The sequence below is a fragment of the Periplaneta americana genome, chromosome 14 (assembly GCF_040183065.1).
Source record: "Periplaneta americana isolate PAMFEO1 chromosome 14, P.americana_PAMFEO1_priV1, whole genome shotgun sequence".
Lineage (NCBI taxonomy): Eukaryota > Metazoa > Arthropoda > Insecta > Blattodea > Blattidae > Periplaneta > Periplaneta americana.
In genome coordinates, this window is record NC_091130.1 from 82,506,231 (window position 1) to 82,525,718 (window position 19,488).

Below are 19,488 nucleotides of genomic sequence, written 5' to 3' on the forward strand. Positions count from 1 at the left end.
CGGGATTTTCTCGTTGCCAAACTTCCAGAACAGTCCCGAGGTTCAATCAGCCTCCTATAAAATTGAGTACCGGATCGTTCCCGGGGGTAAAAGGCGGTCAGAGCGTGGTGCCGACCAATCATCTCATTCTAGTGCCGAGGTCGTGGAAAGCATGGGGCTCTACCTCCATGCCCCCAAACGCCTTCATAGTGTGTGACGGAAATATATTTACCTTCACCTTTTACTACTACTATTAATGTAGGCCTACTGGCACTTCTACAACTACTACTACTACTACTACTACTACTACTACTACTACTACTAATAATAATAATAATAATAATAATAATAATAATATTGGTACTACCAACCACAACTATTACAACCACTATTGTTAATATACTGCTACTCCTTCCACCATTACTCTACAACCACTACTACCAATATACTGCTACTCCTACCACTACTACAACAGCAACTAATACTAATCCACTGCTACTTCTACAACCACTATTACTAATATACTGCTATTACTATCACCATTACTGCAACCACTACTACTACTGCTATCACTTAATACCACTACTGTTACTAATACTATTACTGTACTACTAATATTACTTGTACTACACTACTATTGCTACTACTATCACTGCTACTACCACTATAACAAAGACTAAAAATTTTATTACCTTGCTTAAATTTATAACTTCACCCAATATAGCCACTTAAGTATGACTTAACCCCTTCAGGGCTGATGTACATTGTAGTGTACGTTGTTCCTTTTTTTCTTTTTTGGAATGTCTTCGCTACGGTACTTCTAAATATTTTGAAAAATTCAATGTGATAGAAATTGGGAGTATTATTTTTTAAACATTTATATACCTGAATTAAAAATAAAATTTAAAATTGTAGGGCCCCAGGGGTCAAAATTTCCCCCAAATTTTGATTTGCTGTGAAGAATTGATTTGGGATTTTTGTATCTCCAGAATGATTATGTGACCAATTTTTTTTCTCGTTGTTTTAATATAAATTCGGGACTGAAAGGGTTAAAATATTTAGTTCTGGTGTATTCAGTTACAAAATTTCATGACTTAACGCTGAATGTATAGCAAAAAAAATTAATGGTTTGAATAATGACAGTATATAACTGAGGACTTGCATTTTCACCTATGTATTATCATTTTAGAGATATCCTGCTATAGCCTACAATCAAAATAGTGATTGTGACAGTTGGTTCTAAAAATAGGTGCAAGCATGCCGCAATGCAAAGGGTTGTGAATATCTGAATTTAAATAACTTATTAGAACTCACAGTTTACTAGGTTCATATAACGATGTAGTAACTTTTGATCTCTAGAGTTTATTATGTATTTTAAAGTATAGCAGAAAAGGAAAAATATTTAGCAGTTGTTTATTATAATTTAGCTCCAGATAGAAATTTTTCCACCTTATGGCAGATGGAACAGAAATATTTAGGTGTTTTATTCCCAGTAAATGTCTATGTAACTAAGGACGCTGCTATGAGAATTTAATTTTATCAGCCTCAGAGGAATATCAGCATTTGTAGAAAATCTTACGAAGGCTTCCTCTTTAAACCACGCTAGATGTTGTTCTTCCATTTGTTCTGTCTCAGGAATATATGCACTCATTTTATTTTCCTGTTCTGCTCGTTGTGATTTGTGTATGTTGCCCTTGTTTTCTGTATTTCTGTAAGATTTCTTTCCAACCATCACAGGTTCTACAGTCAAGAAACTTTCTCAGGTCAAACAAAATGTTGGGCAGCTTTAAGTTAGATGTGGCAACAGTGTGGGCTCAGCCAGGTACAGTGGAAGCATAGTCGTACACTCACTGTCATAACAGATCAAGTGTGTGCTGCGTGCTGCGGGGGTCACTTGTTGACGTCCCGGTCACCTGTTGTTTGTGCTCCATAAACTTAATATCTCAATTGTTAAAATATTTATGAATTGCTTGACAAAAGGAGGTTATTAATTTGGCACTAGAATAAGAAGGGCAATCAAAAATTGTTTTGCATTTTTTACACTTGAAAATATGTATTATCAAGATAATGTGAGGGCCTATATGAGTGGCAGCAAAAAAGACATTAGATCATATGGCCAGAAATCTAACGCTCACCAAGAGAAAGAGGGAAAAGAAGAATTCAGTATGCAATATTTATGTTTTTTGTCTTCTATTTCCTATTAAGGTATTACTATCGCATTATTTTAATGTATCTACGTATGAAGTATGTTAGAATTTAAACTAGTTTTAACTATGTGCTGAACAATGTTATTTAAAACATCCAGAGTTTGGTTCCTAGTCCCGGCTCTCCCGACTTGTTGTTTACATGATTCCTCAAGTATCTCCAGGTGAATATTGGGATTTTACTTACTGCGAAGGCCCACGTCCTGCTTCCTTTCCAATTCTGTAATCCCTCACTGTCACATATTATCATCTTAGTACTTAGAGTGCTTTAAAGGGGGTGATTGTATGCAACTAATACGAGTAAATACAGGAAGGGTGATGGCAATAATTTCAAGAAAATAAGTATATATAAAAATTAACTAAAAAAGGGAATAGGATATGACATAGGGCCTGTTTCAATACTTCAATTATACAAACTTCAAATAACTTAAAATTACACTAATAGAAAGCTATTCAAATTGTATTACATTTTTAAAAGGGTAAGATACAGTTAACGTTGTACCTGAAACTCACAACAGGAGCAGAGCTTCCCAGACTTTTTTTTTTCGCATGTTGGACACATTGTATAGTGAGTAGCAGTGGCGGATCGCAATATTTTAGCTTGGTAGGCTGCACAAAATTGTTCAATATACAGCATTATTATGCCTTGTGTACCATAGCGAAAATTAATTACCTATGTTAATTAAATTTACCTCAATTGAAGCTGAAGCCATAAACAACCACTGATCCAGTCCTTTTTGGTTCTGCTGCTACTGTTGTTGTCGTTGATATTTATGTTTGTTCATAATTAATGTTTTGAAACACTATACAATATAAAGTTTAATTTAAAATTTTGGTTTGTGCTATTGCTTCATTTTATTGGAGATAACATTTCACTGTTCGATTCACAATTTTATTTGAACAGGAAGTCTAGCCTTCTTTCTTTGTGGCTAGAAAATTTATTAATCACCTTATCATTGAAATAAAAAATATTTTCAATCGTCACTTTTTCTATGTTTAACATTGCCAAACCAGCAAGACGATCTTGTATCATTGTACTTCTTAGAAATGTCTTCACTCTTTTCAGCGTAGAAAACACTTCTCAGGCTGAGCAGTAGTCATGGGAGTAGTAAGAATTATTTTGAGAAGAGTGAACACTTCTGTGGAGGAATCACTGATTCCTATATCCAACATGATTTTGTACTGTACATTTTCATAAGTCCAGAAATATTACGGAATTCTTGCCTCTCGCACAAAACAGATAGTTTTCAGACGTTCTTAACACAAGAAAAGATAAGCTTCAACGGTATGCAATTTATATTATCTTTGAAAAAAGAGAAATTTAACAATTTTTCTGCCGACAAATGCGTACTGTAAGCAGATCTCTCTTTTACCTGACAAGAAATGATATCACACGCCTCTTTCGCAGAGACAAGACCTTGCAACATACTTTTCTTTTTCTTCATGAGAGGAATTCTCTCTTGTTGATGAGTAACAGAAGGAAGTTTGTTTCTTTCTTTCATGATTTCCTCAAGGAATGAATTTACTGCAGTGTAGATACTGGTAGAATTCGCATTACGATGCTGCAGCTGGTTATACAAAATAACTACATGAGGCATGATATGATGAAAAATTCTGGCCGAAAGTTGAAGTCCTGATCATTCAACATACGAAGAATCCCTGTAGCTCCTTGTACAGTGAAATTATTTCTTTCAATTTGAAGTTTCTGAAATCATTCTATTAAACTCTCCTTATTTTCAAAAACAGTATTAACTAATCGACTGTGAAAATTCCATCATGTGTTTGATCTTCCAGGTATTCGTCTAGAAACACTATCCAGCACAGCTAATCGTGAAGGCGACTTAGAAAATATGCAGGTATAGTGGCAAGACAACTGGAAAAAATACGAGCTTTGAATTCTGTGATGCTGCCTTTTCTATGATTAGATTCAGCTGATGTACACAACAATGCACAAAATGTGCATATTTGTAGGATTGTTTAACAATTGTTCGTACATCTGCCTTCTCTCCACTTATTATGGCTGCTCCATCGTAGGTCTGGGCGATAAGTTTATCACGGTCGCCATTCAGAACTGTATTCAAGTGTTCTAAAATGTATTTCGCTAATACTTCAACATTTTGGGCTTTTAGGTTAAACAGCTCCCACAATCTTTCATGCACAGCACCGCCCAATTCATCATGGAAAACAATAACCTGCTGCATGTGACCTGATACATTCAAGCTGTGTCGACCTGGGTAGCGTAGTTGGTATAGCGCTGAAATTCTGTGCTTGAATGCTGGATTTGCAGTGAAAGACCTGCCCTTGGACAAAACACTATGAATGAATACTTCACACTACACAATATTGAATGCCAATTATCAAATAATGGAATACACTGAAACAGCAGAAAAAATTTTCAGAACAATATGTCAATAAATGTGGGAGTAGATAGATTTGCTGATGATATGGCGTTAGCAGAAAAGGAGTTGATACTAAGGGATATGCTACTGGAGGTAAATGACAACTGTGAGTAGTATGGAATGAAGATAAATGCCAACAAGACGAAGACCATGGTCATAGGAAGAAAAGTAAAGAAGATAAACTTGCGAATTCTAAATGAGGCAGTAAAGCAAGTGGACAGCTTCAAATACTTGGGGTGTACTATAAGCAGTAACATGAGCTGCTGCAAATAAGTCAAAAGGAGAATAGCAATGGCAAAGGAAGCTTTTAATAGAAAAAGGAACATCTCCTGCGGACCTCTGGAGAAGGAACAAGGAAGAGACTAATGAAGTACTTTGTGTGGAGTGTAGCATTATATGGGGCAGAAACAAGGACGTTACAACAAGTGAAGAGAAGTGAATAGAAGCATTTGAAATGTGGATATGGAAAAGGATGTAGAGTGTTAAATAGACAGACAGAGTAAGAAACGAAGCTATATTGAAAAGAATGCATGAAGAAAGGAGGTTAGGTAGGAGAGGAGTAGGAAGAAAGAATGATGCTGAAACTGATCAGAAAGAGGAAAAGGATTTGACTAGGTCACTGGTTGAGAAGAAACTACCTACTGAAGGATGCACTGGAAGGAATGGTGAACGGGAGAAGAGTCCGGAGCAGAAGATAAACTGTATTTTATTTCATGGAGTGCAGTTTCATAGAAAGGACTTTGCCGACAGACCTTCTACTGCTCCCTACTAATTGGTTGTCATAAATAAATGTCTCCCTTACTGTGACGGAAATCTTATCTTCTCCTATCAGTAACCAATCACAACCCTCGTTTAGAAGAATTGACAGGCTCCCGTAAATCCACGAGGAGGCAGAGTTGCCGCATCCAAGAATCCCGTCAGTCTCACTGTCTCATTTCGAGGGTCACCAGGATTGTGGCAACTGCGCAATGTTGAGACGAGGAGACAGGATGGAATTGTCAGAGGTGTTTGTGTAGGAAGTCCTAAATCTGTAAATGGGTGTTCTAAGGAGCCACCAAACTGCACTCCTTGAAATAAAATGGAGTATATCAGATGATAGACGACAATAAGATATGTGGATCATATGCGGAGACAAAAAAGAAAGAAGAAAATAGGAAAGACTGGATAAAATATTTAAACCGAGAAAATAGATACCAAAGTTTAAATGCATTCTACATACTCTGCTATCAGTATAACAGTACCGGTACGTATAACAATAAATGTGCAATAATTTGGACTTACCATTCTCAGAGTCTGTCTCCGTTAATGCGTGCACTCGTGTAATTCTGTATGGCTTCAGTTTGAATAATTTTGTTGCATTTCTGGCAGGTGCTAAACGTTTTAGGGATTTCTGCGGGGTATGTACTAAGCTTTCACCAATTTCATCTAACTTTTCCTCTGTAAGAACAAAACGTTTTGCGTTTGGTTTTCGATTTTGTACTGAATCTGTTTCTTTGAATCGCTTAGCGAGGTTTCGAAGTGTATTCACAGTAGGCACTGGTCTGTTTGGAAACTTTCTTCTAAATTTGCGTCGTGTCTTCGCACAGGATTTTTTGCTTCTTATATACGCATTGTACGTAAACACACGCTCACGTAATGAATATTTGTTGTTTGGCATTATACCTCAACACACAATAATCACTCAACTGTAGGCTATACATTAATGTTTACACACCTTTAAGAATGACGATGTATACGTACAAATGGCGCGAACGATATTCTCCAACTGAGACTAACAAACAACTGCGTAGATAACGTAAGCGACGCAGCGTACAATGCGCACACGCCAGACTGCTTCGCATGCACAAGTACCGGAGACACGGATGCGAACTCGCCCGTCACTGCGCTAGCAGTGGACCGCCAGACGCCCGCACTTTTTCCGTGCAGCTTCGCTTTAACAGCTCTGTAGTATCTGAAACGGACTCTCCGTGTCAGTATGCAAACAAGCATTATCAAATTAAGGGAAACCACAATAATTTTGAAATAAAGAGAGGAGAAGCCTTGCAGAGGGAGTAGGCATGACCCATCGTGGCATTTAAATAGGTAGCGCACGACTTTAAAAATGGCGGCACAAACACCTGTTAGAAGCGGAATAAGCAAATGAAACTTGGTGAAATGTTTCACAACAATATTTAGAATTCAATGTAAAAATCCAAAAATCGCATTTTTAGGCCATATATACTTATTTCTCAGTTTAGTCCCACCTTAAAAAATTAAGTGGTCTGAGATGGAGACAATTTTTAAGTGGCCATCTCGTGCAGTGTCGTACAGTTTTCCGAGGTCATCCTCAAACACAATGTATAGGCTTACTCTTGTACGTCCTATTCAGCAAGTACCTCCAGAAGAAGGGCAGATGCTCCAAGACTGTGCACTCTTTTGATTCAATCTCTAACCCATATTTTCTTTGTTCTATTCTCTTCTTTCTCGAGAGCTGAAGTCGCTTCCCTAAGCAAAATTTCAGCAGATTTAAATTTTGCGCTCTACGACTCTATTGTTCCATATTATCTTCCTTTTGCGTGTGAATGGGTACTCTACCAAAGTAGATTAGAGTTCGGTTAAAAAGGATTCTAGTTAACTACTAATGAAAACTAGGCCTAAGCACTGAATTCACCTACCTTCCACGACAGACCTCTCACCTGTCGGGGAAATATCGTCTGGCTGAGTGTCCTCCCCTTTGTCAAGAGGCAAGAGAAGCTGTAACGCCCTAGACCACGAGTGGTAACCACGAGTGGTAACCACTGATCAGTGGAAGCGCCTAGAAAGAAATCACAAATTATTAATAATGTGAACCAGATATTTTCTCTTGCCTTGTTACATATCAGTACTGGTATTGCATATTTATTACATAATTATTACAGTATCTACATAGTTTGCCAATTTTGGTTACACATTTTTTACAAATCAAGATAAATACACTTTGAAAGACTAGCATATTTGATGGATGCGCACACTAAACTTAGTGATAACTCATAAGTGTCCCTATTTTTTTTTCAGTATGTCTGGGAACCCTAGGCCAGCACTATACCAACTGCACCACCCAGGGCGAATATAAATATAATAGACATCGAAATACGTAACAAGGAAAAAGTGCCGTTCTTTCTCCTCTCCCTCTTTCTCGCTCACCCTCTCTCTTTCTCTCTGCCCATCTCTATCACTCTCTGCAGCATCGAAAAGCATATGTCAAATTCTTAATTATCAGACTACGTTATTAAATATTGGTATTAGAAAAAAAGACATAATGATTTGATTGTTATCCCTGAGCATTAGACAGATATACAAAATTCTTAAAGGAAGTGAACACATGTGACTTTTAACAAAAAATAATGTCACTCTAAAATCCAGCTCTTGTCTCATCAGTACTTAACACTGCTGTCTATGTACTGAAGGAAAGCATAACAAATGTGTAAAACCTGAAAAATCATAGCGTTACAAAAAAATAAACTATTCAATAAAATGTACTAATAGCATAATTTATTATTATATCTGAAAGTATAATTATAAAAAATTATTAAATCCGTCCATTGTATTTTTAACATTCTAAGTTAGAATAAACAATTATGAACACATTTGCATAAAATATAATGCTCTTTTTACAGTGCGAGAGAAATTCCCAAACACTCTATTTAGCTGCATTTAAAATTCTTTCTTGATTATTACATTATTAAATATTGGAAAACGAAAGAATAATGACTTCGTTTATAAAATATGGCATTAAATAAATGCATTAATATTGCTAAAAGAAAATAAACATATAAAAATGTATCTCAGAACACACACCCTCCTATGCCACGTAATATTGATCTGTCTACAATTTAGACTCGCGTAAAAGCTGTGTAAAGATTGAACAACAACAATAATAGTAATAGTAGTTAGTAGTTAGTAGTAGTAGTAGTAGTAGTAGTAGTAGTAGTAGTAGTAGTAGTAATAATAATAATAATAATAATAATAATAATAATAATAATAATAATAATGTATTTATTATGAAGGTATATTATTAGTAATTCTCTGATTGAGATTCTGCCTGATGTACATCTATTATCAGGCAGTACATCTCACTTGACGATATGTATCAGAGGAAGAACAATTGTATGCATCTGAAGTATGACTAGTGTAATATATTATGTAGCTAATCGGCGGTGTATGCAATGGAGGGGGAAAGGAACTGGCCGCCCTACTTCATTATCTCCTGGCTTAGCTGCCTCATAAGTGGTGCCTTCTTGGCGTTGCTTGTGAGGTTCAGACCTGTCTTCGAACAGTTGACTAAACAACAACATATTAGAAGTTCGTTTCTATGGAAGAACAGGGAGAGTTTTTTTTTTTTTTTTTTTTCAGTGGGACAATATTCCCCACAACCTATCTACTATACAAATCGTACACCAATTGGACACCAAAAACGTTAAATTTGCTCAATAAAATGTTCATTAAATCATTACTATTGAATAGTATTTTCGTTATGTAACAGAAAAGGAAATGGCTAGACTGTTAGTACGGTACCGAATTTAATGTCAACGGAGAATTATAGTTATGTGGAATGTAACACACTGGAAATGAATCATGTGTGAAGGTAGACATGCAAACATCAATATTCAAAGTTATGTAATTGTAGACAAATGTCGAAATGGATGAGCACAAACAACAGTGTGACAGTGGTGTCATGTCCCTGCTACAACCGCTTCGTGTGCCACTCTTGCTCACAGCCACGAGTGCAGTGTTCTGTGGTGTATACATGCGCGCGCGCACACACACGTACCTGTGTCATAGAGCGCTGGCAGTGTGTGTCATGCCTTCCGTAGTCATTAACAACACTTAGCTAGTCCTGTCAACCAGTAGAGGAGACGAATGACATCCTGACCCGACGAGGAGGTTGTATAGAAACATCTGGAGGTGCTATAGTACTGCTTCTGCTCAGACTGATTTTATATTTGTCTTGTCATATCTAAATGATCAGTTACTTATAATATTTATGAAACCAAGAAGTAATGCATTATTTAAGTGGCTGAGAAATTTAATTTTACCATCAAGTTTGTTTACATTATTCTGTAGGGTTGCCAAATTAAACTCAAAATATTTCTGAAGTCCCTATTATCACGTTGTGTGAAACATCATTAAAGTCAGCTCCAGTGCTGAATTCAGGTATTCCTCTTCTAAGAGGGCAGAAGAACTTAAATCTGTAGAGGGTAAATGTCTATATGTTAGCCAGCAAAGTGTATGTATTGGAAAATAAATTATTCAACTCAAAACAATATTTTAGCCGACATTTTTTAGAGGTGGTATGCTTGAAAGTTACCACTGCAAATAAGAAAATAAATTAAGCAGTATTCTCTCTTCGAATAGACATTCAACCATGAGTGTGCAGCCGCGTGTGATGGCTGGAAGCACGCTGTTTGCCGGTAGAGTCGGATATTCATAACCATGTAAGTCAAGCGCATAGATTGTGCATGCAAATTACAACAATAACAACCTAACCTTAATTATGGAATAAATGATGTCCTTGTGCCTCCACACATCACTCACGCCTCATACGAAAATTTGCATTAACACGCATTAGTTCTGTTATTCTTTCACTTCTTATATTATCTTTCAGTTCTTCAACGAATGCGGATTATTCCGATACCGGTACACTCCATTTTTTAAGTTCCTCCCTAAATAGAAATACAGTAATAATAGGAGAAACGGTCACAAACGTGCGTAAGTTTGGGCTATCACTCCTTGCTGTATTCATTTAACTCTTTGTCTTCTTTGCCTTGCACATACAGAGAAGTGGTATCTTTCGCACTTCTTGTTACACAGTTTGCACACACACTTTTCATTCGGTTCGTGATAAAATGCTTCCATGCAGAGTTTATAATGAAAGCCATGTATGGCGAGCCTCGTGATTGCAACTGCTCATTTTTTTTTTATTTGGGCCTGCCCAGAACCTGATTTACAATTTCAGAGGTCCAGAGCTTAATTTTCTTTGAGGCCCCTTCTTTTCATATATGATAAATAGGCCTATCTTATTTAATTTAAATTCTGTCACGTATCTCCTTTCATGATGTATTTATTTCACAGAGGTTTTTATTAATTCTACATTTTGAGAATAAGGATTAAAAATAAAGTGCTCCATAAAATATCAGTGATTACGTGTGGCCACAAGGCAGGTCAGAGCTGATTGCATTGGTTGTAGTAGGCCTACCTGTGCAGTTTCCTCTAGTGCAGTAATTCAGGAGTTTGAAAGGAATGTTCATTTTCCCTTAATTATGGCTCAGGCTTATACAAAAAAAAAAAAAAAGACCTTGGCTTTCCACAATTTAGTATCCGTGGTGAATTGTCTCTATATGCCAAAATCTTCATTAGTCTGTGTTAAAACATTCTCTATAATTTGAAACTGAGGTCTCTGTAAGTAAAGGAGTTACTGCTAATAACATATGAACGAACATATTGGCTCAATGATCAGCGTTGTTTTTCTTGTTGAATTTCTATAGCTTTCCGTTTTCTTTTAATGGCTCCTAACTCAAATTTGCTTGAAATTCTACTTTTAATTAAGAATATTCATACAAAAACATTTTAACACTACCGCTATACACCGATAAGGGTCCTATATCAACAGAAATAGATAAACGGCAAGGACCATAAGCACTAGGCACTTGGTTTAACCACAGTTGTTTAACACTTAATACAATGAGAACTGACAGTGTTATTGATTTTGGCTGCTGAATTCATTATTAATTAGGTATTTAAATAGGCCTACAGTTACAATTTGAATAAACTGTATATGATAGCCAACTTTTACAAGTTGAACACATTAAACTCTGCAATCAACTTATGACTCTAAACTTAAAAAATAAAGTGATTTTTATGCGTTTTCTAACATAATTCATTATGTAATTACTTATTTCATCAAATCTTATTTTCATTTGGCAGAGTTGTTGTCTATTTCATTTTGCATAATTCATTTAAAAAAGGCTTGTTCCTGGATTTTGAAGTCCCCAGAATCATGAGGCCCTGAGCTGAGGCACCATAGACTCCTCCCTAAATCAAGCCCTGAGCCTGACCAGTTTCAGTTTGTCATGGCATCTGTCATGTAGAACTCGGGCCACATTTCTTCTCTTTTCTCCATTCCATTCTCCTCAGTAATTCCGCAGCTTGAGGTGTAGATGGCAGTAGTAATCTGTATCTCAGTAAGAAAGTCTTCCTGTGCTAATGTATAGATGGTGTCGTTTTATCATACTCCCAATATCCTTTTCAGTAATCTGACTTTTATGTACTTTTTGTAATGTATCTAGCGTTGCTTAATCTCATAAGCAACGGTATCTAGGTCCGTCAGTGCGAGGTAGTCCTATATAAGTTCAATGCCGTACGTTAATGTTGGCATAATTTTGGCGCGGAATAATTGCATCGTTGTTCCAGGGAGATTCCAGTGGTGTTCTGTATTTCGTAAATTCCCCGTATGGCTGATGCTGTCTTCTCTCTGATGTGAATCCTGTAAGATGTTGCTGAAGATTGGAGTGTGATGCCAAGGTACCGAAACGTGCTTACTGTTTTCAATTCTTCTCCACAGTACCGGTACATAATTTTATCGTGAGCTGCAATTCTTCCTTCTTTTCTGAATCTGCTGAAGACCATGCATATGTTTTCTCTTTGTTTAGGTGGATTTCGTTGGCATTTGCGTCATATGGTAAAATCTGGGTATCGCGCTGGTCATGTTCCCTTTCTTACTGATGACTCTATCTTCAAAAATGTCTGCAATTGATACTAACGAGCGATGTCTTGTATGCGCTGTAGCAGAGTCTTGTTGACAAAATGTCTGTGTACGTGCAATGTCGGATAATTCTCCTTGTTAATGTTGGCATCCTATTGCCTATCTATTCCAGGTCCGAATGTCTATATGGAAAGGGTACTTTGTGCTATGAAAAATAAATGGAGGGATGAGAGAAACAGATGTTCCACAGATCTTACGAAAGTTGAGGTGTGATCATGTTGCCCTGTACCACTGCGCATTCACGGAATTTAAAAAATATATACGAGGGGGATCCAGGAAATAACGACCGTTTTGTTGTAATAATTAAAAAAAAAAATATTTATTTGAAAAAACAAAGTCTGTTACATAACTGAAGCTTCCTTTACTTCTCTACATAATCACCACCTACATTTAAACATTTGTCGTATCTGTTCACTAGCTTTAGAATTCCCGTGTTATACTCCGCTGCCGCCATTTCATTAAGCCAGGTGTTCACTGTCTTCTTCAACTCTTCATCACTTCCAAAACGCGTACCACCCAGAAAGTCTTTCAGCTTAGTGAAAAGGTGAAAATCGCTAGGAGCAAGGTCTGGACTATAGGGCGGATGATCAAAGATGTCCCAACTGAATTGATCCAGCAGTTCTCGAGTTGAAGCAGCAGTGTGCGGGCGGGCGTTGTCGTGAAGAAGCACAACTCCTCTCGAAAGCATTCCTCGCCTCTTGTTTTGGATGGCTCGCCGTAGTTTTCGTAAAGTCTCACAATAACGATTTGCATTGATCATAGTGCCTTTTGGCATGAAATCCAGCAAAAGAACACCTTTGCGATCCCAAAAGACAGCAGCCATGACTTTTTGTGTTGAGAGAGTCTGTTTGAATTTTCTCGGTTTCTTGGGTGATGAGGGATGATGCCACTGACGTGATTGGCGCTTGGTCTCTGGAGTGTTGTGAGACACCCAGGTCTCATCACCAGTCACAATTTGATCAAGAAAGGCGTCTCCATCTGTGTGATATCGCATCAAGAATGTCAATGCTGAGGCCATTCTCTGAGTTTTGTGTTGGTCACTCAGTTGCCGTGGAACCCATTGTGCACAGATTTTGTGGTAGCCAAGATGTTGCGACACAATTTCACCAAGCAAAGAACGAGAAATGTCAGGAAAGGCAATATGCAATCCGTCGAGTGATGTGCGCCTGTCTTGCAAGATTCTGACGTTCACTTTAGTCTTCAGGTCTTCTGTGATGAGTGATGGGCGTCCGGGTCGAGTTTCATCGTGGACATTGGTCGCCCATTGTTGAACATTTCGCACCATTTTCTCACATTTCTTTCATTCATTACAGTATCACCATACACTTCTTTCAATTGCCGGTAAATTTCTGCAGGTTTCAAATGTCGGGCATTCAAAAATCGAATCACACTCCTCACCTCAAGGTCGGCGGGATTATCAATCACGTCGTTCATTTTGAAGTAACACAAAATGCACAATGGCGACTTGTTGCAACCAGTACTCACAACATTATGAGAACACATGTTAAGGAAGCCAGTTGACCTTCAAACAAGGAAGGGGAGTCAGCTGTGTGGCGGGTATGCGCGAACGGTCGTTATTTCCTGGATCCCCCTCGTATATGCTCCATAATTTTGTAAGCATTCACTGCACACAATACCCCAATTTTTTTTGTTTTGCAATGGCATTTCGTGTACAATACCGGGATCAGAATAAATCGCATACTTTGGAAGAGCTGAAAGACAATATCAGAAGGGAAATTTCAGCAATTTTGGAAGAAATAATGCATGTTAATACTTAATATAAATTTTCTTAAAAAGTGTGAGATATGTGGCGACACAAGGATATCATTTCCAACATCTTTGACAAAGGTAGGTGGTTATTGTAATAATTATATTTTGCATGCGCAATCTATAATCTATGAGCTTGGCTTAATGGGCTACGAATATCCAACTCTACCGACAAACAGTGTGCTTCCAGCGGCCATGTGCGGCTGCACACTCACGGATGAATGTCTATTTGAAAGCTCTGTACAATCTAGATTACGACTTATATACTGATATTGAAGTGTTTACATTTGGTTCATATATATATATAGGCTATCTATACGACTTCAGCCAATTTTGATACTTAAGTAGAACACTAAAACAAATACCTCTCATATACAAGATGGTTCATAAATAACGTGCATAACTTAAAGTGATCATATGATAAATGAACTAAGGAAAGTTCTTTTTTCAGCGGCTTCAAAGTTACTATTATTTGTTTGCCAATAAAAACAGGGTTTGAATCATTTAAATTTACAAATTTGTAGTACTTACAGTATATGGTGCAAAACTAAAAATTGGACACTTACTGATAATAAATTGCATTAAAATAATAGGAAATAACAATGAATGTAGATCATTACATACCGTACAAAGCTTTCATTTCAAAACTTCCCAGTCTAAACAGCTATATACTTCAATTTAATTTAATTTAAATAAAAAACACCTCAATTTAGATATTGATTGAGAGGTTTAAAACCAGTGTTATTTGCATTTTAGATCTGACCCCCTCATTCCCTATGAAATTTCAAATTGCCCCCCTATATTATACTTAAATTTGAAAGGGTACTCAATTATTGTTTGTACATCTCATTCGTTTCACTACTTTTGTTTTCAATCGTCACCTGGCAACCTGGATTGTTGTTATTTTTGATTAAAGCTAAATAGAATAAAACTACAGAGACTATTGTTTAGATTATTTCAGGTAGCAACACTACCTAATATTAAGGAATATTATGGTTGTGTATTATAAACCTATTCTTTAAAAATTTAAAACAGAATAGAGTAGGCCTATAATAAAAGCCGAAGTTTGGATTTACGCTATTTCTGTATGGTTTTGAAACTATGACTGTGCTAAAAAATAGTTTAACAGTTGGCTTGTTTCACATCTCAAAGCTTCAATGTTAATCTATCTATGGAATGCAAAAATGAAATGAAATGAAGCATGGGATAGACTGTATTACTGTATAGGCAACAATGGAGCACATTTTAAACATTTAATTTAGTAAATTTAATTAATTAAATTTAGGAAATTACCCAAAATAAACTGTGTATTCATTCTACAACGAACTGACAATAACAAAATTCAGGTTGCCAGACGACGATAGAAAACAAAAGATGTATAATAATATCATAAAGTATCATAATGGTACCATTTGAAATTTCAAAGAGTAGGGTTGGGAGTTTAGGGGGTGAAATCTAAAATGCAATTAAAAATGGTTTTAAACTTCCTCCTCAATATCTACATTGTCGTGTTTTTTTAATTAAATGTAATAGAAATAAATAGTTATATAGACTGGGAACTTTTGAAATGAAACTCCTGTATAAACAGAAACTTAAATCGAATCACTCGTAAAGCACATAGAAACACTCCGTCTACAATAAATGTGTGCCGTTTTATCATAAATTTCTAATTATGTAAGATAACAATAATAAATAAATAAATTACATAATTTAATTTTGTGATTAAGAAATTTAAGTGAGAGGACATTGTTTTTTCACATCCCATATTCAATAGTACAGATTGCTTGCCCGTAGCATATCTTTAATTAAAGCATTAATTATAACTGTTGCCATAAAATAAAAAAAGCCCATTGAATTCTTATTTTGAACCTTGAAAATAAGTTTTTTATAATTAGTTATGTTTACATTTTAGGAATTCTGTCATGAACGAAAACAATTACAGAGTTACTGATATAGCCTATGTGGGAAATAACTGGCATGTGGATAGTAGACCTCAAAACAACACAAAATATCCATATGAACATACCGTTATGTCTTATGCTTCATAGTTCCCAAGGTACAAACCTTTCAAGGTTTTGCTGGAATTGTAAGTTGCCCTACTTTATACGTTCCTGTTTGTGTACCAGCGGAGATACGTTACCAGTACTCTACAAAAAGTAGCCTACTCGAATTGTTCACCTTGCATAAGAATGCACACTTGTAAATGCTGCTTCATTAATTGTCTGACAAACACTCCAGGTATTCTATAGCAACTATGCCACACGTTGGAAACTTCACTCCAGCTTATTTTAACTACTGCTGAATATAGATGCAATGAGAGGGAGATGAAGAGTTTTGATGGAATGAAAGAATGAAATAGTAGGGCCTAGTACTCTTAAAAAAAAAAAAAAAAAAAAAGAAGAAGAAGAAGAACTCTAGGCAACGCCTTTGTCCACCACAAATTTCATCACGACCAAATCAGGAATCAAACCTGTGTCGCCTGGCTGGAAGACGAGCAGGCTAGAACAGAGCCACAAACGCAGCTCTATAATCTGTATGTGAATAGGACCAACATCTAATGCATGCAGGCCTGTAATTCGAGAACAATTTAATGTACGGAGTGTCTACAAATGACTGAAGTTGTTTAATGATTTCTTAATGTCTGTATTATTAGACATAATATGGTGATCGCGTTTGATATTATGAATAAGTATCTCTCAAAGTTTTGTTTCAATTGCCCATAAAGTACATGGTTCCCCCTGCAGTCGCAAGAGCGCTACAGTTGTAAGATGGCAACAAATTGTGAGAAAGCATATGCTATCCGTGAATTTCATTCAAGTCAATCTGTCACAACAGTCTGTAAAACGAATTTCCATAAGAGGTTCACACAGCGCCCACTCCATTCGGCAATGATACAAACAGTTTAAATCTACGGGATGCTTTTGTAAAGGGAAATCAGCAGGTTATTCTCCTGTGCCTGGACAAACAGTTAAACACATATGGGCCAGTTTCACGTGTAGCCCACAAAAGTCAACTTGCAGAGGGAACAGTGAATTGAACTTTCTTGATCACAAACTGCTGTCGTGGCCTCCACGCTCTCCCGACTTAACTCCTTGTGACATTTTTTGTATGGGGCTATGTGAAGGATTCAGTGCTTCTGTCACCATTACCGACTGATCTGCCAGAACTCCGGGCTCACATCATTAACGCTTTTGCCCAAATTGACATAAACATGCTACATTGAGTGTGGGACGAACTTTATTACAGATTTTATGTGTGCAGAGTCACTAAGGGGCACATATCGAACACCTATAATATGTCCAAAAACTTGATGAGTTTTTCTATGTAACTGTACAGTTTTGTGATCATACGTTAAATAATATGCCTGCAGTGATTTTTTGAAACTGCTTCAATAATTTTTAGACATCCCGTACTGTAGGACATACGTTTATATGAACTTTTTGTGTTGTATTTTCTAGGACCTACTATCCACACTCGTTACTTCCTAAATAAATCCATACACTATAACTTATAATTTATTATTTCTTCATTGTTTGGTACATTCTTTTAACACTTGTATAATCAGTGATTAACAATAACTTGATTGGAGTTTGTCGTCTCACAAACTCCAGTCACAATTATAGTAACATAGACATTGACATGAAAATACTACACATCCAGCCAAAAAACCAGAAACTTTACACTCTAGAACAATATAAAATTTACAAACATACAAAAATACACTCACAACACATTCTGAACATTCAACTGAATTAAAAAAAAACACGCATTTTGACACAATCATGAACACACCCCACCACAACATGAAACCAGAATATAGCACTAGACCTCACTAGGCTTCAGACAATGAGGGACACCACCTCGAAACTAGTCAGCTAGGTAATTTTATAATATTAACACAGTAAAGAAGTTATTGTTAATCAGTGATTATTATTTCTATTTGTAAGAAGACATTAAGAATGTTTCGATGTGTTATATCGTTAGCATTAAAACTTTTCATTCGATCTAGTTTCCCAGAAAATAACTGGTAAAGCCTTCCAGAGTTATTGCAATATCGAGAAAGAAATGTAATAAATTATAATATTTTATTTCCTATTGAAAACTTGTAATATTTTGAGTGATTTTAGTTCTGTGTATTCACTATTCAGTCTATGAAACAATTTTATTATCAGTCATTTATTATGAAAACAATGTAAGTTATTAAGAAAATATTTGTATAAAAGTATTTTGTGGCATTCATTGTACTTTTGATCAAAAAGTGTGTTAATTTGCACAATTTTAACATTACAATAAAAAATAATACGATTTCTGTTTTGCTTCTAACGTAAATATGTCTAAAAAAACATAATAGGAAGACTTTTAAATATATAGAACATAAAGAAAAGGTAACCTAATAATTTAATATTTAAGTAGGTCTTTTTTCGGTGACCAGATGACAATAGTGACGTTTGTTATATTTAATACACTTGAAATTAAAAAGGTTAAGTACAAACAATTTAGAAACCTTGCTTGAACTGGAATTTAATTACTTACTACAAGAAATTGAAATGGAGATGAGAAATATGTTGTCCTAAAATGGTTGTTAAGAAATTATAAATGGAATAATGCACTAGTTTGTAATTGGAACTTTCTTTTAGATTTGGCACAAGTTGGTGGAACTGTAGAGTTGAAATTCACTTGTTTGGATTCTGAGTAGGCAGTGCTATATTGCTGTGCGTCTATCACCTGTAGATCTCGCTGTACAATCTCCTTGCAGCCTACATTCTGTAGTACTGTACATAGTTGTCCCCAATTTTTGCATTTTCTCACAGTAATGCCTGTCTTTGGAGGCGACTCTCACTTTCCTGGTTGAATATCCCTAAAGGTGTTGGAACCACTGTTGAACAATGATGCATATTTATTGATAGAGACATTGATTTGATGTGAATGGATTTAATGTCTTGTATTAAGTTAAACTCGCACATTAATAAGTTAATAATAAAATTGTATTAAGAGTGCTCTAGGAGGAGGATGTATAAACCCATCGGAAAGTTGAAGTATGTGGAACATTTACGAGTACATGGAATGAGAGAAATTAGAATTTATTTTTAATTCAGTTCTTTTTGCATTCTGTACTAAGAAAATCCTTTTTGCCATTATGAAGCACTCGTTTAAAATCATATGTAATTATATCTATTAAAATTATTTAATGTCATTTTCTAAGTTTTTTGTTGTATAATGCACAATGTTGTTGTATGCACCACACCACTCGCTGCCTTGGTCTTCGCACAGGCTGTGTCATTCTGCTTGTAATAGTTTGTTTGCTTTGCTTTAGCACTACTGCATAGCTTGCTTGTGTGTGAGTGTTTAGTAAGAGCAA

At 36.1% G+C, this 19,488-nt stretch overlaps 1 protein-coding gene across 1 annotated transcript in view; it reads left to right on the plus strand.

Annotated features, from left to right (window-relative positions):
* LOC138713513 (otoferlin-like) overlaps positions 1-19,488 on the plus strand; it is a 1,213,561-nt gene that overhangs the window by 1,067,051 nt on the left and 127,022 nt on the right. Inside the window, exon 8 of the mRNA XM_069845682.1 lies at positions 1,717-1,801. Coding sequence (XP_069701783.1) covers positions 1,717-1,801 — 85 coding nt within the window. The remainder of the gene's footprint in view (positions 1-1,716; positions 1,802-19,488) is intronic.